Raw genomic sequence first — 21,782 nt, 5'->3', positions numbered from 1 at the left:
ATCATCAGCACCACCATCATCATCACCATCAGCACCATCATCAGCACCATCACCATCATCATCACCATCAGCACCATCATCAGCACCACCATCATTTAAAAAGCTAGCTTCAGAAATTTCCCTTATATACAGAGAACAGATTTAAAACAAAACAAAACAACTCTGGTTGAATTCTGCTAAGTTACTAATTATGTGTAAGAGAACTACTTGGTTGAATCCAACTCGATTTTTTTCATTTCCTCAGCGAATCAGTTCTATGTTTAGACAGTAATCAACTCCCCCAGTCTGCAGAACAATTGGCACATTGGTCCTTTAGCGAGTCAGGACATGGAACAAGGGCCGCCGCCAGTGACGACGGCCGTGCGGAGCCGTGTGCGGCTGTGCCTGAGGCCTGGCTCTCGCGCGCCGTCATCCGGAATATTTGGGGGTGAGTGGGGAATTTGAACCCAGACAGAATGTTTGCGGAACATTCATTAGCGTGGAAAATATAGATGATTAACTTAAAAAAAGCAATTTTGTTTTGCTAATTCATTTCAAAAGTGCATAATGAGTATAAGCACATAGAAAAAGAATAAACATGCAGGAAATAATCTCTGGGTTCTCGGAACTTAATACTTCAATTGCCTATTTTTGCTTAGCTGTTTTCTAAATGTCTCAAAGGCACACATCATAACACATCTCTACAATGAAGGTGTTAAACTCACCTTCTCCCTATTACTGTGACCCCTCCTCTGGCCTCCTGAACTTTTCAAGGTTGATTCAGACCCTTTTACTAATCCCTGGCAGTTCTGTGGCGAGGGCTGGGGCACAGGGCTCGATCGTTGCAAAATCACCTTAGCGAGCTAGCAGTTCTAAGAGAGAATGCTGATGGCGATAAGAGATTAGCGGAGGGCTATGGTGTGGCTCAGCGGCACAGCCTTAGCCTAGCACATGCAAACTCCGGGTTCAGTCCCCCAGAACTGCAGAACAAAATCACGGACTCTTTATCTGTGGAAGCCTCCATTATGTTATCTAGTCCTCAGGAAGTCAGTTTCTGCATAGACCGGGAAACTGAGGCTCCGAGAGCCTACTCCACCCAAGGTCAGTTAGCCGGGGAGCGGCAAGGCTGCAGCTGCCGCTCCTGCCTGGCTTAGGCAGAAGCCTGGCTCCTGACCACCACCATCCTGCCTGTTTCAGAAGGTAAGAAGGCACCCAGCTGTGCACACCCTCAATTCTAGGCAAGCTTGGGGTTAAGTTCTTAAAGCGACAGCGAGACGCTCGTGGTACCTGAGTGCAGACGTGAACTTCTGGTTACCAAGAAAAGCATGGGCAGGGAAGAGCACTTCCACTCCGGTGATGATGGTGGTGATGGCCGGGGCACTCACCAGCCGCTTCCTGGAGGCCCAGTGCTGCAGGGGAGGCGGCCTCTCGGCCTCCTAATGGTGCCACCAGCATCCTGTTATCTGGGCGAACCTGCCGAGGTGCTGAGAGGTTAAGCAACCTTCCGAGCTGGCAAGGGTCGGGGCTGAGCTCCAGAGGTCAGGCAAGGACCGTACCAGTCACACCTGCCCAGAAGGCTCGGGCCTGCCCGGCCTCCCCACAGGACGCAAAGCACTGTCTAGGGCCTAGACTGCCGTTTGCCTTGATTCTGTGTAATCAGCCTCCCAGAACTGCAGGCTTCTGTGCTGGCGAATCCCACGCACTGCTCCCCTTTGTACTTTGGGGGCGGTTTCCCTTACCTGGCCGCTGGTGCTGCGCCTCATGGATAGGCCACAAGCTCCCCTAGCAGCATGTCTGCAGCACTTCCTGGTGCAGGATGTCTCCTGTTTTGACGGATACATGCTCACATGTTTGGTGCTTTTGTAATTTCAGGAGGTTATTAAAACAAGATTTTCTTTAGATTCCTACATAAACACAACAAGTGTATTTTAATGGGCAGAGCTTTCATTTTTCAAATTACCTCTTTCAGGAGAAATAACCACACTCGATTGTTGCGCTGCCATAGAGAGTGAACCAAGGCAAGATCTGATAGTGGGACAGCAAATTAAAATCTGTGGAAGGCAAAGAGTTCTGAGCAGCAGCCCCAGCTGAATCCGGCCGCGCTCACTGCCTGATTAAGCCCTTAGGAGGCAGTTTGGGACGGGCCCTTTCCTGATCTGATAACTGCCAGGGAGAAGCCAAAGGCAGAGTCAATCTGCAAATACTTAATCCTCCAGAAGGCAGATTAAGTGTATAATTGACCTAGATAATCCATGTATCATCCCCAGTCAAATGTTCCCGGGGCCCGGTTCACAATGACACGGGCCTGCAGAAAGCCAGCGCGAGCGCGGCATTACCACCAACGTGGACTCCGGCCAAGTTCGAGATGGCTTTTTAATCACTCGTCTCGCAGCCCGTGAGGTTTAAGCAGATGAAGTCACCCTAAGCGCATCTCTTTTAATCCCGATTTTCTTCTCAGTCTGTGTCTTCAAGAAGTACAAGGAGGAAAGAAAATAAATTAATTTTTGTTTAGGCCTTGACTCTTAGGTGCTTCTCTTGATGATCTGATCTTTAATTTCAGAAAGCATGTTTTTGTTTTGGGGAATATGTTGAATTAGTCACCAGAGTGGGGGGGAAAGCCATCTGCATGATTTATGGACACTCCAACTTTAAGTCGCTGTCTTCAAGTTATTTCTTGAGCTTGTGCATCCCTCTTTAGCTGATGCTTCAGGAATCTGGAGATTATTTCATAGCCATGTTTTATATTTTCTTTAAAAATCAGCAATAATCATCAAGGAGGCCAAGTTTCCACTTGAGTCTTACAGCAATCTGATTTTCTTTTAAAAATTCAGCATATTTAACATAATTTAAATTCAGGTTATTGTACATAACGGAATATTCTCTTGATGCAAATCTGAGTATTTTGTTTTTAAATATTAGAAACTTATTTGGTAGCAATTATACTTCATTTCTTTAGGAAAAAGGCACATAAAATGCATAAAGCTGTACACTTAAAATAGCACGGGAAATAATCTAGGCATTCTATTCTGATCAGCACTTCATTTTGGCTTGGTTAGATTCTTTTTAAGGTACATGGCCAAAAATTATGGTTAGTATTTTATAGAAGACCATAAAACCTAGCTGTATTAATAAATAGGGAAACTTTCATTCCAAAAAATGATTTGATCAGGCAACATTATATGCTTCTCCAGTAAGCCTAGGGAATGCTTGGTTTTTGAAAAAACTGGTGAAGATGAATTTAGAAAACTTGTTCTTAAATTCCATGATAAAATAAAGGCACACAGCATCCACACAGAGCCCCAAATGCTGTGCCGAACGTCTTTCCTGAGCACCCAGATCCGGTCAGAAGTACAACGAAGAGACAGAAAAGCACCTCCGAGAGCCCTGGGCAGGGGCCTGGCTAGCTGGAAAGCACAGCAGGATGGGACTGGCTGGCGTCCCCACACCCTCAGAGGACCCCTGCACACGAACTCCACCGAGCCTTTCCCACCAGGCACACTTAGGAGGGCAAAAAAGGACGGAGAACAAATAGCGAGACCTCCTGGGACTCATCAGGTAAGTAGAAACGAGACGCAAAACACAGGTAAAGACACAGCAGCAACCCTCAGAACACTGCCTCTGAGTGACAGGTGCCAGCGCCAACACCACCAGAGAGAATGTCACCACAGTCAGAGCCAGCAACCCCCGACGGCAAACAGTCTCCGAGAGGTATACTTGTTTCTTCATTCAAATTGTTCATTTGCCATTATTCATTTTTGCCATTTATCAAAATGCAACAATTTGGAAGAGAAAACTTCCCAGTCAACAAGTCTTTCTCAATAGGTTTCTGCCAATTGTTTAGAAACTTGCCCCAGGACCTCGGTCATTAAGGAACAGAGCTGAAAGAGCAATGCGCTGCAGCAGGAATGTGGGGGTGGCTTTTACAGCCCCTCTGCCTCCTCGGTCCTGCTCTCCTGCTCAGCTTGCTGGGCACCAAGGCCTTGCGGAGCAGATATGCAAAGAAATCAACACCACGCTTGAGGAAACAGAAGCTGAAAATAATCAAACATGTTGGTAATCTGATGTTTTGCTGCTAGATTATAGAAAAACAGTAAGTACTGAATTAAATTACTGAGGGCTGCATGGTAATGAAGTGTTCAGAGAAGCTCTGGGTTTTTAAAATGACAAATGTTTTAAATCCATGACAGATTCAATAACTTTTTTCGTGCTGCATCAGTTAGGTTGCTTAGCACCGATATATTCTATAAATTAGGGGATCGGGTTATTTGGAAAGGCAATAAATGGCCTAGAAATTCCTGTCTAAATAAGCTCCTGACAAATGGTTCTCTGAGTGCTGAGTGTAGGGTATAATGAATGGAAGTGAGCGGCTGGAATGGGCAAGCTTTGCAAATGAGGTGAGAAGGTACAGTGAAGGTGCTTCTGGGAAAACAAACCCGGCAGAACACAAAGCTCAGCTGTTGGGGGTGCTCTGGCCAGGGGGTAGAGATACTGTACTTGTGCAGTTCGGATGAGCCTAAACGTAGTCTTAGTGTTACTTCGGTAGTATTTCTTTCAAGCGTCAGCTTCCCCTCAGAGCTGGGAGGGCTCCTCTGTGCCTGCATTTCTTCCCGGGTGGGCAAGTCCACCCTCACCATCTGTGCCAGCCGAGGCTGAACTGTCTCTGTATTTATTTATTTTTATGTATTTGGTACAGGGTCTCACTGTGCAGCTTGGACTCGTAGTGATCGTCCTGTTTTCAGCCTCCCCAGCGCTGGGATTACAGGCATGCACCTCCACGCCCAGACTTGGTGCTGGTTCAGCATGCTCAGGGGTGGGGCCAGTGTGGCATGTGGTGCCCAGGACTAAACCCACTTCAGGCAGGTGCTTAGTCTGCTGAGCTATCTTGCCTACCCTGCACTGTCTTTTTAAATGATGTTTTGATTAAGAACCCCAGAAATGACCATTTATTTGTCCTGCTGCCTTCAAGAATGCTCCCTAATTATCCCCCTTGCCCTTCCAAGTTAAGAAGAAAAAGAGGGAGGGTAGATTATTTGTCAATGAAGCAAGAGGCTAAACTGCAAATTAAATGTCCAATTCAGTACTAGATGTTTTTAAGTTTCAGCAAGCATGAAAGTTATTTGCACACACACGCTCATATAGAAACACGCACACATGTGCACACGCCACACACACACACACACACACACACACACACACACACAGAGGCCACACAAAACCGGGAATCAGAAGGTACCAATCAAAGGAATAAAAAGGCAACCTAGGCATTGAAAAGAACGATCCATAGGCTTCTTGAAAATTTGTGCTCTGGAATTGAATTCAGCGGAGATAGGCAGTGTCCACACTCCCGACTGTGGGCCCAGGGGTCTGCCTGTCTCTGTTTTCAATGCCTGTTGGGTAGGAGATCTTGGCCTGGACATAGTGGGCTCAGGACTTCATAAAGGCATGCATGCAGAGCGGGGATGGCCCGCCGGTGAGCTTTATGCATGTATGAGGAGGCATTCTCAGTGGGTGCGGGTCATGCTAGAAGATGTACACAGGAAGATTATTTGATTCTAATTCATGCCACTTGATATAATGTGATAAAACATTTGACATGAGAGATAAGTTCCATTTTAACCCGAGAGAGAATGAGTGGGAATTAAAAAGTAACAAGGGTTTTCTCAAAAGAAGGTGGTGAAGGAGAGAGAGGGGTGTGGAGCACAGAATGGGGATGGCTGGAAAAGAAGGAAAAAAAAAAAGAAAAGAAAAAGGAACCTTTTCGACACACTAGGAAAGCAAATGAGCTGGAAGACAAAGCGTCTAAAAGTCAGAAGCTGCAGAATCCAAAAGCCGTGCCAACAATGAGCTCACTTAGCTATGGAACAAACACATACACACACACACATACACACACAAAACTCGGTGCAAATTGGTGAACACAATCACAGAAGAAATACAGAAACAAGGATTTCATAGCAGACCAAAACATTAATGTTCAGGCTAGCACTGGGTAGATAGCAACCTGGACAAGAGGAGCTCACATTTCACGAGACAGAAGTGCTCTACGCAGTTAGAGCCACACGGGGACAAGGACATGGGCTTCTAGGCGCTCTGGCTGGGTCCACACTGACAGATTCCGTGTGGAAACCTGATGCAAAATTTCTAGCTGCCCCGGGCACCCTCACCTCTTTGGCCTGAAAAGAGGCAGACAATTTGAGACCAAAGCAGGTTCTTTCTCTTTTTTTTGCCTCAGTGGCTTACTCCAGTACAGTCACAGTGGGAAGAACATTGCTTGCAAAATGTTAACCCTTGGAAATGCACGTTACTTGAAGTCTGACCTGGGTCTGGCAGGGGGATGCATTTACTTCTTGAATACCTGGTGGTGGGTGGGTACAGAACACCACCCTGACCCAGGAATTCTCCCACAGAAGGTTTACCAAGACCCAGGGCTACAGATTTCTAGTCTTGTAACAACAAAATCATCTGTGAGGTGCTAAGAATGTGACACTGGATGTACGTCTGCATGCCGGAGCTGGTGCCAGGGAGGTCCTGCGCCCTCCCCCAAGAGGGAGCTGGCCTCAGAGTCCCCAGTGGAGCATCTCCTTAAAGTGGGCCAGATTGCAAAGAGGACCAGAACCAAGGTAGGTCTCTGCCAATTAGAGAAAGCTGCCTCACAAGCTCTGCAGAATGCGCTGCTTGCCGAGAGGCCGAGTGCTGTCCTGCGTGTCACACAGACAGAGACTGAGACACTGCCACACTGGGGGTGGGGTTGGAACAGACATGACAGGTAAGCGCCTTGGGCAGAGGGAGGGAAAGACTCTTTGGAATCAGGACCAATTCATTTTCTCAAAATGTGACTTATCCTCCTGTCTCTTATTTTGTCACATTTTGGAGGGTCTCCTCCTTGGTGTTCAAGGAGGAGAAGGCATCTACTTACATCAAATAACCTTTCTATATACATCTCCTCATTGACCTTATCACGCAGGACGTCCTGAGAGTGGCGGACGAACGTCACGTAGGCGTCGGCCACATCCATTCCGGGTTTCTGCAAAGAGACAGCAAAACATGAAGATGCAGTTTCCTGACAGCACGCATTCATCTGACCCCACCCCACCCCCGCTCCCCAACACCCTGCCCTGCTTCTGGGGCTGGGCACCTCTAGGTCCTGGCACAGCTCTCGGGAGCCTGGACTGGTAGGGATTCCACGAGGAGCCCCCGCTCTTTGTGGAGCTCAATCGGGGCTCAGGAGGGAGTTAGAATTGTGGGGTGTTAGAGAGTTTTTTTAACTGTTACTTTTTTTCTGGTTAATGCATCCAATCTTACTGGATCACCCAGAGATGTTTTCTGACTTTGCTTTGAAGTGAAACCCCCATTCAAGAATGTACAAATGACTGCTGCTTTCCATGTCGCTGTCCTTCCTTCTTTACAAAATACTGAGGAAGTACTGAAGACATATTTAACTTGAGTGTATTTGGTGAATATTTGCTAACCACTTCACTGCGTGGAGATTTTCAACTATTTGCCATTGCTTTTCAGTACAGCCTTAAAGTCTAAGGACAGGGACAGAGAAAGGCGGGCGGAGAGGGGAGGATTTAACTTTTAAATAAATTAGATTTTCCAGAAAGGTAAGCAGGTGGTTTCCCCAGTAGTTAGGAAATGCTTTATTGTGAAGAAGTTAGAAAGAAAGAAACTCAGAATGTACACCGCTTGAGATGTCAAAATCAAAGTTATCTCCAAAGAAACCTATTAAAACCCTGTAATGTAGGTCATGAGGAGAGCTGCCACAAACCCCTTAAATTTCCACTGCAGTCATGTATGTTTGCTAATAACTAAAAAGATTAGTTTTCATTACTGTGATTTACCTTAGATCACAAAGTATCATTTCTCTACCAGACGTAACTGTCAGGCACTGCAAATTGAAGTTAGTTAACACTTCTGTGTAATTTCCAGGGTGAAAATGAGGAAGGTTTGGAAACAGTAGGGCTGTATTTTTTTTCCCTGATACAAAGCAAACAATTATCAAGCAAAGGGCCAATGCTTGGCCCCTGGGATGCTAGTAACATTTCTTAACACCTGCTGAAACAATGACAAGGTATTAATTTGAAAAACAATGAGGACAACCCCAAGCCACAGTAGTCAAGTGTTACACTTTCAAGCAATTTTCAGCAAATGGATTGAATGGGCTCCATGATGGTCCTATAATTGTTGCAGTTTTCTGATACGAAACAATAGCAATTCTCCAATGAGACGTGAGTGTTAGCTATCAGGCCTCAACTGCCACCTCGCTCCTCTGGCGTTGGCGGCTGCATACGGAAAGACTCGCTCACGAGGGATGCGCAAGCTTCTTATTACTGCTTTCTTTGCTTCCCTGGGGAAACTTGGGGCTGAGGTAGCTGTCTCCTGGGTCCAAGCAGCTGTACTGGAGCTGTAGTCCGTGGCCAGCTTCCTTCCACGAGCCCATCAGTGAGGATGCTGCGCGGACACCTGGGATGGCTGCTGTCACCAGTCCCCCTCTTTCCACTAAGGCTTCCTGTCCTCAAGGGGACATTACATTTAGGTTTTTAAAACTTGGATTTCAAAAGAAATTCCGTTTGGCTCTTATCATCCTGCATTTGCCAAGGGCTGACACTGTTTTGTACACTTGTTTCATATTTGTCTGTCTTCTTCTGCCTGAACTAAGCTCCATGAACACAGCGCCTTTGGCCTGTTTTCTGCAGTGGACCCTCTTCACAGAATGATGCCTAGCGCATAGCAAGTACTCAGTAATCACTTGCTGGTGAACCAATCATGGGCAAGTCAGTCCTCCTTTCATTGCGTTTTCAAAATTCTTTAATCCATTGGATGGGTTCTTAATGCTCCACAAATTGGAACTTGTACAAATCATTCAGACCTCTCTGGATCTTAGTGATTCCATCCGTCAAATGGGATTGGTACAGCTCCCCGACTTACCTTCAAGGACTATTAATGATCATCTGCTAAAATAACATTCATGAAAATGTCTTAAAGGTCATAAATTGCAATACAAACATGAGTGACTATGCTGTTTTCTCCCATAATTTTATTCCACACCATAACCTTAAATACTTTAGAATCTACTTTTTAAATTTTTTAAAAAAACTTTTTATCTGTTTATCTGGTATAGGGTCTCACTATGCAGCTTGGACTCATAATGATCCTCCTGTCTCAGCCTCTCCAGCACTGGGATTACAGGTGTGCGTCACCACGCTTGGATTAAGTGGTCCACACTGCAAGGAGCTGGCATGGTGTGTGGTAGTGGGGATCAAACCCAGGTCCTTGGGCTTGCCTGACAGGTGCTTAGGCTGCCGAGCTGTCTCCCTAGCACTAGAATCTACTTTAGATCTGAGAAGAAAAAGGGGTCTCGGTGGAGCCTGTATCAAGATAAAATCTATGAGAAATGTGTATTTTCCCATAACAGTCCTGAGCCTCCCAAAAGCCCAGCTATCTTCCTTGTACGCTAGCTTTACGTGGAATTCCAGCCTGTTTGATTTCAATCTTTTGATGAGTCAGGAATAGACAAGAGAAAATTTGTAGGTAGATATGCTTTCTTCTTAAATCATTGTTTTTGAGACAGGCTCTCTCACTGCATAGTTCAGACTGGCCTTGAACTCATTTAAGTAGGTCAGGTTGGCCTCAAACTTAAATCCTCCTGCCTCAGCCTCCCTAATGCTGGGATTACAGGCGTGTGCCACCACATCCAGCAGGTAGATATGCTGACAAAGGAACTCCCCCGCCCCCTTTGGCTGTTGTCCCTGGCCTAGAGAGCAGGCTGCCAGACCACACCCCCAGACCTAGGCTGTCACTGCTGGGGTTGGGGTCTGGCAGCTGCCCTGTACCTCAGGAGGCCCTTGGGGTACAGGTCAGTTTGCCACTACTGGGAAAGCAGGGAACCTGAGCCATCCAGAAAAGACGAGACGACAGTCAGTAGTACACTGCTTAAAAAAACAGAGAAGTAGGAAGGATATACACTGCATTTTAAGTAGATTGGAATCAAAACGTCTAAAATAAAAACTATTAACAAACAAGCTAAGCTTGGTCTACTTGGCTGAACGAGTGCCACCACCTTAGCTTCCCACCACGTTGCTGCCCACACAGTAGGTTTTCTTCTAGATGATGGCTTTTAAATGTGTCTTTGACAGCTTGATAGGATATGACACAGATTTGAGAAAACAGTTAAAGAAATATGAGTTCTGTAGAGTTAACACTACTGCGTGCGGAAGACATAATTTGTGAATAAGTCACTCTGTGGCATGGGAAAATTCGGGCATTTTAATCTTAGCTTGTTCCTACTAGGATACTCCCAAATCAGAGGCAAAGCACTCAAATTTCAGCATTCCCAGCAAGCCTTAATTATGCAAGGACTTCTTTAAAGGGGATTTCCAGACTGTACCCCACAGCTACTGACCCAGAATCTCTGGAGCCAACGTTTGGAAATCTCAGTAAAAAGAAGCAAGGTAATCAAGAACATAATCAAGTCTTACTGCTGTACCTTCTGGTTTAGGGAAGACTCCCCCTGGTTAGGTGAGAGTCAGCGGTTAGTGAACGCAATCTTCAAGACCAACTGTGAGGTGGAAAACCACGTCCCGGTTTACAGAGCTTTCCAATTTCCACGGTGTAAAAACGCCCACAGGAGCTGACTTCGAGTTTCCAGAGAGTAATGACAGGTACGAAATGGAGCGAGATCCAACTGATACCCTCTAAATCTTCCCTTCCTACTCAGGACAACTGGAACGTGCTACTTAACCTCTGTGCTTCAGTTTCCCTAGCTGTAAAACCTGATGAAATTAATATCCCCCTCAGAAGGCTAATTTTAGAAGTAAACTATTATTTACTATACACAATGTACCTATAGTACCAGTATGTATTGTGTGTTATTATTTTCTATGTTCTTTACTTACTAAAACATTGATTATAATGTTAGCTATAAAAGAACATATTGATCAACTGAAAGTTCAGCATGGAGTGAAGCCATTAATAATGATGCAGTAATGAGTTTGATGTGCTAATCACGTATTTTTGAATACCAAATAATTACTCAACTATCAAAATAAAGACATGTGTTTCTGCATTAAAAATCATCCAGTAGCAGGGAAGTGTTGAAAGACAGAGCCTCAAATCTCAGCTCTGCCAGTGACCAGCTTGTGGTCCTGAGCAAGAGAACGTCTCTGTGCCCCAGATTCTGCATCTGCAAAGTCTGATACTTGGAACGGTTTTGGCTAAAGGGCTTCGAACAATGCCCGGCCCTCGGGAGTGCTTTCTGAGGTCTGGGTGCAGCACGTAGCAATTACACCTAGACTGCATGTCATCGGTGGGAAACGCACCACTCCTGGGGAAAAGCTGCATTGTATTTGCCTCTCTGCAAGGTGGAAATTCTGCTTAATTCTGGTTTCTTTTTTCTTTATTCATTGCCCAACAAGACTTCTAACATAGCAGGAATCCGTGAATGACTCCGGGTCAAGGCCCTTGCCTATTATCTCACATCCCTCTGGCTCCACCTTTATATTGACTATGAACCTGGCTTACAGGAAACATGATGCTGGCTCACAGGAAGCTGTTGATGTTGGACTCTGTGGGACTCCTTTACAAGGCCCCTCACATGTAGTTCACCCTACCAGAGGCTGCTGCTAATGTGATGGCCAGATCAAACTTCTCCTTGTGTTGTGGGTGGGTCTACCGGCCCCCATCCATACCTTGCTGTGGACATTTCCCCTCTGCTTCAAAGCCTATGGAAAACACTCAGACACCACACCTTTGTGTTGGGAGCTTAGAATCTCAATCTCTGTCCTTGCTGAAGGCCAGTGGACAGCTGCTGAGGTCTGCAAATGCATCCGGCTTCCATCCTGGGTGGTAAACTACCATCCTCATTCCCACCACCATTGCACCTTTCCCTGCCAAAAAGTGTGGTGAGCGCCACGTGTGGTGTGCAGGGCCATTTAATCTGCACAGCTGACCCATGCGTTAGGCATCCCTATCGCCATGTGAAAGATGGAGACTCTGAGCCTTGACAAAGTAAATCGCCCAACTTCCTTCCCTGCTGCAGGGCTGTAAGCCTTTCCTGCTCTCTGCTCTTCTACCTACACAAGGAACCAGAGGTCCCTTGATGAGAAGTACTATATAAATTCAAAGCATGATTATTGATTGTACATTCTTGCATTAAACAAACAAAATATATGCTAATGCTAAATTCACTCCAATTTTCCATCTTGTCTTCCTTTGAGAAATAAGCCAATAAACCATTACACACTTAGCTTCCCGGGGAAATGAATTTAAATGTTAATATAAATCCTTTTAGAAAAAAACAAATTTTAACAAATAAGTATTTGAACAAGGAGGCTACTTAACCACGTTCAGAATGAGACAGGTTCAGTACGAGGCCCTCGGCAGCTGTTGAGATAAGCTCTCTAAATTTAATATTTTATAATAGACTCACACTTCTTTTGTTAGAAATAGAGAAACAGAATCATTTTCTTCCCCCCTTTATTGGAATATATTTAAATCTCTCCAATTTTGTTTTGCTAATAGGCAGGACAAAGTCTGTCTATAAATGTATCCTGGTTTATCACAGGTAATCCCACACTTTAGCATTCATGTGTAGAACTTAACCTCAATTTAAATGTAAATTTTGGGCACCTTGGAGTGCTTTATCTGTCAACTTTGAGGGCTCTCTTCATTAATGAGCCCTGCACTAATTACAAGCAGTTTTTGGAAGGTTTTCTTAAAACAATTGCAGCATGGACCCCTAAATGAACAAATTCCGAAATTATTTGTTTAAAAAAATACTGGTGCCCTTGTGCAAATTTCTAGCTCAGTACTCTACTCCCAAGGTGTCTACAGGAGAGGAGGTGGGCCAGAGAGAAACAGAATGAGAGGGACCAGAGAAAGCCAAGAAAATGCAAGGGCCGGGGGCTTTCCAGGGGGCCCCCTTCTCCCACATGAAAGAAACCATGCCCTCTTTTTTGGAAAAACATTCCTACTGTGGGACAGCCCATAGTAAGGTCTCTTTCTGATGATCCAAGTTAGGAATGTACAGTGGAGCAGCAAACAAAGGGAGACAGCGCCACAACACGCGATGAATGAAGGAAACCCTAAAATCGAACACAGCAGCAGCCCCGTGAACAGCAGTCTGAGATACTCACAGGCACGTCCACGTACTTGGAAGCGGCCTTCACCTAAGGAGAAAAGCAGAGGCCGAAGTGAGGTGGGCGCCCACGTCTTATTGTTCACAACCCGACGCGGCATCGCGCTCAAACAATATGCTGGCTATGATCTGAACAAACAAAAAGCTACTAAACACAAAATCTGTTTTGCCATTTTTTTTTTTTTTTAAGCCATAACCACCGCTTTGGGGAAGAGGGGGAGAGGGGGAGGGGGTGGGAGTCAGCACACAACTTTCCGATTCTGTCACCAAAGTGGCAGCTTCGCATTTTCCTCCTTTAAAAGGAGGGAAAGTGACTCTAATTAAATCCAGCTGATGAGTGAAGGCTTCACGGGTCCAGAAAAGCTGCTAAAGACGGCTGCACGTGATCCTTGGATTTTGTGTAATTATTATTAGGCCCAGGTTGTCCCAGTGAGCTTGGCCACTTGATCCAGCTGAACTGGATCCTCCCTAGAAGGCATTGTGGCGGGATGGCGGCCTCTACCCAGGGGGACCTGCTGTCTGAGGCTGGGGTACCAGAGCCCTGCAAAACTCTCCCAAGGCTATAGTCCTGCCTCCTGATCTTAGGTGCCAACAGCACCCCATGGGGAAGTTCAAACAAATGGCTATGAGATTCATTTCCAGTTTGGGGGGAGGAGAGGTACAGTGTGGTGTTTGAAGCTCAGACCTGGGTTCCAGTCCAGCTGTACCTCCCACTGTGTAAGCCTGAGCAGGCTACTTTGTCTCTCTGAGCCTCAGCGGCCAGATCTGCAAAATGGAAATATGCACGCTGCCTACTGCTCAGGCTGATACAGGGGCGACGAGTGAGTGAACTAGGCTCCCTGGAGTGTGGCCAGCTTTGACCCAACGGAAGCTAAGTATCCGCGTGAGCACTGGGTGCTGTAGGAAGTCAACCAACAGCTGGGCCCGAGGAAGAACGCCGCAGGGCTGACGTTGGAGGTTCTGTGCGTTTCTCTGCGGGGCAGGCTGCACACGCTCTGGGCACTAATGAGTCTGCGTTTCGGGCCAGGGAGGGCTTCCTGCCACCCGGAGGTCTGTTTACTCTGCAGGTGTCTTCCTCTGGCTATCTGGTGGGCAGCGATGTTACTCATCCCGGTCTCCGCCAAGGGACTCGTTTCCGCTGCGTCTCTTCTTGGCGGTGCTTTTCCAAACCAACTGACAGCAGCCGGTGAGCTAAGAGCGGAGGGCAGAAGGAGCGCCGCATCTCATGAAAGCTTCTGCAGGTGCCTAAACTACTTGACCCCGGGGAGCTCGAGTCCACGCCGTTAGCCTGGTTCTTAGATTGAGAGGAGGGAGGCACGGCTGTGTGTTCCTAGGCTGGTGGTCCGGTCAGCTGAGAAGACAGCCGGGGAAGCGCCTGGGGCAGGAAGGCGGCGGCGGGCAGCGCGGGCACATCACGTGGACTTGAAGCCTAGACGCTGGACTAAGGAGGCCCCTCCGCTGTTCTAATCCCGGGGAGAAAGTGGCACGCCCATCCCTCCGGGATGTCGTTCATCCTGTCAATTTGAGACGTTTAAAAGTTGAACGACACGATTCCGCAGGGGCCAGGCTCCTCTCTTTGCAGACACCCTCGGCTTGTGGAAGAGCCGCGGAGCAGCCGCGGGCGAGGGCGAGGGCGGGTCGTTGCAGGCGGCACCGCGCAGCAAGGGAGAGAGGGCGGCTCTCGGCGCCTGTGCTTCCGCCGCCTCCGCGGACTTCTGCCGCCTTGAAGTGCGAGCTAAACAAACCTTTCCTATCTTAGTTTTGGGTGTTTGATATTTGTCTCAGAAACAAGAGAGAGGTAACCAAGACGGGCGACGCGCGATTAGATATCGGGAGGGCAAAGCTTGCCTTCTTCGCGGATGGTTGGCGTCGCGGGTCGCAGGGGCGCCCTTGTGCCCATGTAGGCCCGGTCTGCCGCCTGGGAAGGCCACAAGCGCCAAGGACACGCCCTTCCCCCTCCGGCTGTCTCCCACGCGCTGCTTTGGGCTTAGAAGGGCTCTCAGGGTCGACCAGTGCAGGAAGGAGAGAGGGCTGGTGGCCAGCTCGGGCGAGGGAAGGCCGGACCGAGAAGCCCCTGCTGGGTCCGCCCAGAGCCGCTGCCTTCACATAAGAGCTGACAGCCTGTAAAGTCCCCCGGGGAGAAGGAAACCATTTGGGGTCCTTAAAGGGATCTGAGGCGGGTTTTTGGTCTTGCACAATAATTCCTAAGCTCCAAATCTTTTCTCAATATTCCTGCTCCAAACTTTAGAGCAAGCTAAAAGATAGCTTATCTATTTTTTTCCTCCCCCAAGTCTCTCCAAATTGGTACAATATCTGTCAATTTGATGATACCTTCACCTCACCAAACATTTTGGCGAACTTTCCTGCTCCAAGCAGTCCTGTGGCACGGGGGCTACTAACCACGCCCACTTCAGCGGAGAAAATGTGAATCCATCCCAGCTAAGGAGTTTGTTTGCTAAGGCTCCCAGTCAGCAGGCAGCGAGGCCAGGACTTGCACGTGGTCTTCTGGGCCCGAGCTCCTCCGAACCTTAAAACTCCCAACGTTCAGCTCCTTACGACTAGACTCCCAACTCCCAAGCACCCGTGGCCAGAGCAGGTGCGAAAGCTACTGTCCTCAGCTCGGTGTCTCCCCCTCTGCTCTGCGCGCTTGATGGCAGCTGGTGTGCGTTTTGCTACAGCTGAAAGCTGAAATGGTCAACCTTTAAACACGCCCATTCTCCATTTATCACCAACATGCAGTTCCAATGCAGAGAATGACACCAGTCAAATTCTGCTTCTTTCCAGACAGGTTGGGGGAGGTGAAGCCCTCCCGTGCATGGATGAAAACCGTGTTCCCTCCTGCCTGCGTAGCCCCCAGCCTCGCAGACTCTTTCCTTCAGCTTGTAACTTGTGGCTTGCGCTTAGCTTTGTTGAGTGTCCTCCTCTCGCGGGGGAAGGGTGTAAGACAGCTCTGGGCAAATGGTGGTTCTGTCATTATTTAGAACAAGGTACAGTACCAGTTGTTATCCAGCTTTAGGATGGTACTGATGAGGAATCCAGAAATACATTTCACAAAGACGGAAGGGTGTCTTGTCTTGGAAAAGGCAGAACTAAGGGCAGGGAAACCATAGTCTTCATGGAGTTCGCTGAAGAGCCTCAGTGCAGGACTGAACTTGGCTGCGGTTGCTCCAGAGCACAGAATCAGGACGAAGGAGAAAAGTGACAGGACCTCGAATGGGACGCAAAAGCCAGCTGAGTCTGGCATGCAGGGCCCCATCTGCTGCAGATGCCCTCATGTGCTGGAGAAGCCCAGCTCCTGTGGGAAGATGCTCTCGGCTTGTAGCTTTGTCCAGGTGAGAGGCCACCTCTCGGGCTGCCTGCTGTTCTCTGAGGCCGGCCTTCTTCTGGGAGAGCGACCAGCAGTGTGGAGTTCTCTAAGGGAGGCAGGCTGAGATGCCACAGAGTGAGAGCCAGCGGGAACTGGGCGCCAAGCTGCGACCTCAGGGGCCCTTTTCTGCACCGCGGTGGCACCACTGTCTCTGAGCATCACTTATTTTAAACATGTGTAGGAGTATGTCTTCTTGCTAGCTGCAGTTTAAGAACAGATCCTCCAAACCCACCTGGGCTTTCGAATTGTCGCCAGAAAATAAGCACACAGGCTTATCAATTAGACAATAGCCTTCCTCACCTCTACAAGACTACTGTCCATGACATGTAGACATGCTTTTGATGAATAAAACACAAATTTCTTTTTAGAAGTACTCTTTTCCAGTATTTTTTGGTCTCTATATTTTTTTTATGAATGGTTGTCAAAGTGTGTGTGTGTGTGTGTGTGTATGTATATGTATGTAATTTTCTTTTCTTTTTGGTTATAACTTAAAAAGAAACCTACTAGTGAAGTGGCTAAGAGGACAGGGCCAGGACTGGCTTAGTCTGCAGTCTGGCTTCGCCATGTTCTAGCTGGGTGCCTTTCTGAGCAAGTGCTCTAACTTCTGTAAATGAGGTGATAAATAATAACGTTCCTCCAAGGGCTACTGAGCGAAGTGAATGCGGTAATCCAGCTCAGGGTGTGCAGCAGTGCCAAGCAGCACTGAATGGAGCTATTCTTATGCCAACTGCGGGGATACTGGCTTCCAGGTGCAGAGGCATATTTCCCCCACCCCAAGGCAGCAGTCACGTTCTCACCGCACCTCTAGCCCCAGGCTAGAAGGATGCTGGAGTCTCCCCAGGCTCCTAGCAGGTGTCTGAGTTGATTCTCACGTTGGGAGGCCCTCCGCCTGTCCTGTGACACCCCACATTCTAGAGAGCAAGCCCTCAAAGCTGGCAGGCTGCAGGCAGAGACTTGCTCTCCCCCTGCAGCACAGCTGCGTGCGGGCACCTGAGGCGCCGCTGCCTCCAGCCGGTCCCAGCAGTCATGGCCAGGAGCTCGAGCCTGCTTGCCAAGACTACACCACGCGCCAGGGCACAGCACACAGGGTGAGGCCTCCCCGCAGTGCTGAGCAGCGGCCTTCCTAGGCAGGCACTCAGCTGCCCTCAGAGAGACAGAGCTGTGGCTTTAGTTGTACCGTTTCTTGGAACTCTCTGCTTTCCAACCTCCCCCTTTGGTGAGACAAAGAACAGCCCTTCTCTAGCAGCACTGCTTGTGCCCCAGCCTCCCGGCCAGAGCCAGCTCTGGGACAGGACAGCAGTAGAGAGGCTGATGTGGCTGGGATGAGGTCAGGGAGAGGAGCCATTGGTGAGCACCTTGCTCAGCGCCCACTCCACCCCCAGCCCCATGCCTGGGACGACGGACATTTCCAATTCACAGCACCACCCCGGGGCTGGAGGACGCTGGTGTGGGCTCTAACTCCTGGTCCCCTTCTCTGATGATATCCGGATGTACAAGTCCTCCAGCCAGTGACTAGTCAGAAGCCTTCCTGAGTGTACGCTACTCACCAGGCACAGAGTTATGAGCACCGCCTGTTCTATGGAAGGCTCACAGTGGCCTTTTGCAGGAGGGCCTAGTAATGCTCCCAGTCACAGCGGAAGAGAGCCAGGCTCTGAGAGGCGACGCAATGCGGCTTGAAACCACAGAAGAGATAGGTAACGACACTGGGCCTCCTGCACCCTAGACTTCCCCTTGTTTAGTTTGAAAAATCTCTCTCCAACTACTTTTATTGCTTAGTCAGAGAGAGAGAGAGAGAGAGAGAGAGAGAGAGAGAGAGAGAGAGAGAGAGAGCCCTAAAATGGCTTCTCTAGGAAAAATGCATGAGAGATTTGAATAAGTCTCTGCACTCCATCAGGGCAGAAGGTCCAAAATGGATTCTGTGGTCTGAATGTCCCAGCTAATTACCCCACCCCGCCACCTGACTTCGCGCCTGTAGACAGGCTTAATGGTTTCTCTATTGAGCTCTTCCATTACTTTTCAGGTGCCCAAGGTAATCTTTTCATTGAACACTCGCCATTCCGGGATTTTCACAATGCTGATGACTAAGGGATTTTCTTCTGCCTGGTCCTAATAAGGGGACCTGAGTTAATCACTGTGCGGCTTTGATAGGGAACACGGCAGGGGCTTAAACCACTTCTCCTGCTTCATTAGGGGAAAAAGCAACCCAGGTGCAGACCACGAGGACCTCAGGGTTTGATACTATTAAATCAATGCACAGACAAAAAAAAGTGGATTAGCTTCCTTTTGCAAACAGAAGTCTGGTGGGTACGACTCAGACAGAAGAGAAGAGAAGCCTGAACAGATACCACTGCATTAGCTCCTGCCGGAGCTTTCCTTTCACCCCATGGTCTCTTAAAAATACCAAAGAAATGATTTATTCTCTGCACGAGCTGACTCCACCCATGCCTGTTTGACTTCATGAGAGCTTGAGTTGGTTTCTCTGCCTTTGCCTGCAAACTGCAGACCACCACCAGTTTAAAGGGCTAACAACATTCGCTTGAGCCATTGGCCTTTGAAATATCTGCCACAGGGTTAATGAAGCTAGTTTTCACTAAGTCAAGCCATCTTAGAGATGTGAATTTTATTTTAAGAGTCAAAGCATTTCATTATGCAAAACTGTTACTTAGTGCCACAATCATCCCTAAAATAATTTTATCTCTTGTTTGTTCAAAGTTTTTATCTGTCACTGTCCTTGTATCTAAAATACAGGTTCTATGTGGATTAACCCCCTTTGCCATCAGTGTCTACAGCACCAGGCATACAGTAGTAGCCAAACAAAAACTGTCGGCTGGATAGACTCTTTCCTCAGTATGCAGAGAACAGGCTTCCGGAGCTGATGTTCTGACTAGCACTCTGAAAGGACAGTAGAGAAAAACGCAACTAGGCAATGTGGATTCAAAAGAAATTGGCAGCTGTTGACTCTACAAGGAGAGTGTAAAGGTGTCTTGCTCATATACTTGAAGTAGTGCCAGGGAGCAGGACAGAGCTTGAGGTCTGGAGGTAGATACCCAGGCCTTCTTTACCGTTAGGTTTCAGGGCATGAGTGGGGCTCTTTGTCAGCAGGTGGGGAGGATGTCTTGTTCAGGTAACACTGTGCACTCAGCCTGTCACAGTGGGAAGCCTGGCCATCTTCTCTTTTTGCTGGTGTACTCCGAGCTGTGGTCTCGACCACTCTCACTCCACTCTTTAGCTCCTCACACATCACCTCCTAGGAGGAGATGCTGGACTGCTGCAGCTCCAGAGATATCCCCGCGTTTAATGAACACTGATTCTCAGTTCTCATGGTGGGACAGCTTGCTTTCAGCAGTGGCTGCTACCAATTCTCTGCCTCCTGGCATGTGCATACTACTGCCCAAAGTCTGGACTGGCCTGCAACTGCTTTGACCAGTTGAGTACGAGGGAGGAGATATCAATGTCAATATCATCTCAAATAGGAAGTTTCTGCTCTCTCTCTCTTGAAAGCTGGCTGCCACCTGTGTGACTAATCCAAGGCCGCCATGCTGTAAGAAGGCCAGGCCTTACGAAGAAGCCCCCTAAGATGAGACCCCCAAGGAGATACTAAAGACCCTGGAGAAACACCATGTTAGCAGCTATCCACCTACAAAAAGACAGGCAGCAAGTGACCCCAGTGAATGCAACATGGGCCCCAAGAACCTCTTGGCCTCGTTGTTCCCCGGTTGCTGACCCACAATGCTGTGAGCACATTTCAATGGCTGAGCACCACTTGACACAGTTGGTTATGCTGCAATCAATAACTGAGACATTGAATAAACTATCACCGTGTCTCACATTTACCCAGCTTTACCCATTGCATCCATTGCCCTGAAGGTCTATGGGAGGCTGAGACTGGCCGAGGACAGGGTTTGGGCATTCCCGTGTCTCCTGGCTCTGCTTACCTTTGACAATCATTTTAAATTCAGGGAAGAGCCAGAAGTTGCCCAGTGCTAGAGCTGGTGAGTGAGTGTTTGGGTCCATGTTGCACTCACTGGGGTCACTAGCTGGCTGTCTTTGTAGGCGGATGGCTGCTAGAGCACGGTGTGGTGTTTCGTGAGCCTGGTTCTCCACTGGAGGGCACCTGGCAGCAGCACTCACCTTATTTTTAATCATACCTCTTAAGATATCCACAAAAGTCTTCCAGAACTGTTCAGAAAGTGGCAAGAGTGAGAACCTCTGGGATCCGAGTGGGAGGGGAGAGACCTTGCCCTCCCTCTCCCACTGAGGGGGCCTCCCTCCATCCAGAGGACCCAGGTGCTGGGCCCATCCCCCACATTGTGGGATGGACAGCCGGCCTAGGAAGTGCCGGGGAAAGGGCAGCTGGCTCTTCTGGAGCAGCTCAGCTCAGGGTACATGCACTCGAAAAAGGGGAAACACTGCGCATTAAAAACTTCTACTCTCTGGCCTGTTCTGTTATTTCACTACAGACTTTGCTCCTATGGTCTAAAGAACAAAATCAATCATTACCACAGTCTGTCAGCTTTTAAATTGTGCTTAGTACTAACTGTCCTATGGTAACTAGGGTGTCACACCTGTTGCTATCTCTCTTGTGCAACAATATTGGGATGCTGTGGGTAATAACCTCACCAGACCCTAAGCTGGGGACAGAGCCAAACAGGAGTCAAACAGAAGCCAACATTCCATCTCAATTAATTGGGAAGGTAAGATTTTGAAACAGAGACAAACCAAGAATCTCCTACCCATAGAAGAAACCCCTACAGAACAGGCTTTTCCTTGAGAGGCCTTGATGCTAGTGATACAGCTGCCTATTACCAAAAGTCACACGGATCACCACAGAAAACAAAATTATTTTTTAAAAATAGAAAATGTCAAGACAAAGGAAGAAACTCCAACCTCAGATCTCCAGTCCACCCAGAACAAATCCAGGAGACATCCACATGGAAGAAAGTTAAAGTCACACACCTGGAATTTCTGAAATGGTAGCAACTGAGGTAAAGAAATAGCTCCAGGAGGCTATGGAGGTAATCAGATCAGAAATAATCTCTCAAGGGCCGGCCAAATAGCTCAGCGGATTAAAGCGCCTACTTAGGCAGAGCACAGTGGCCAGGGTTTGATCCTGGGCATGCCATGCCAGCCCCGCCCCTGGGGCGTACTGAGATGGCGATTGAGACTGGGTGTGGTGCTGCACACCTGTAATCCCAGTTCTTGGGATGCTGAAAACAGGAGAATCACTACAAGTCTGGTCTACATAGTGAGACACTGTAAACCCTGTAGACCCTGTACCAAATACAAAAAAAAAAAAAAAAA

General features: G+C 48.0%; 1 protein-coding gene across 1 annotated transcript in view; it reads right to left on the bottom strand.

Annotated features, from left to right (window-relative positions):
* Cadps (calcium dependent secretion activator) overlaps positions 1 to 21,782 on the bottom strand; it is a 489,489-nt gene that overhangs the window by 34,010 nt on the left and 433,697 nt on the right. The window contains exons 27-28 of the mRNA XM_023704988.1: positions 13,113 to 13,145; positions 6,896 to 7,003 (exon numbers count right to left, since the gene is read on the bottom strand). Of these exons, the coding sequence (XP_023560756.1) occupies positions 6,896 to 7,003; positions 13,113 to 13,145 (141 nt within the window). The remainder of the gene's footprint in view (positions 1 to 6,895; positions 7,004 to 13,112; positions 13,146 to 21,782) is intronic.

This window comes from Octodon degus, unplaced genomic scaffold (assembly GCF_000260255.1).
Source record: "Octodon degus isolate 3935 unplaced genomic scaffold, OctDeg1.0 scaffold00210, whole genome shotgun sequence".
NCBI lineage: Eukaryota > Metazoa > Chordata > Mammalia > Rodentia > Octodontidae > Octodon > Octodon degus.
This window is presented reverse-complemented; position numbering and strand designations above follow the sequence as displayed.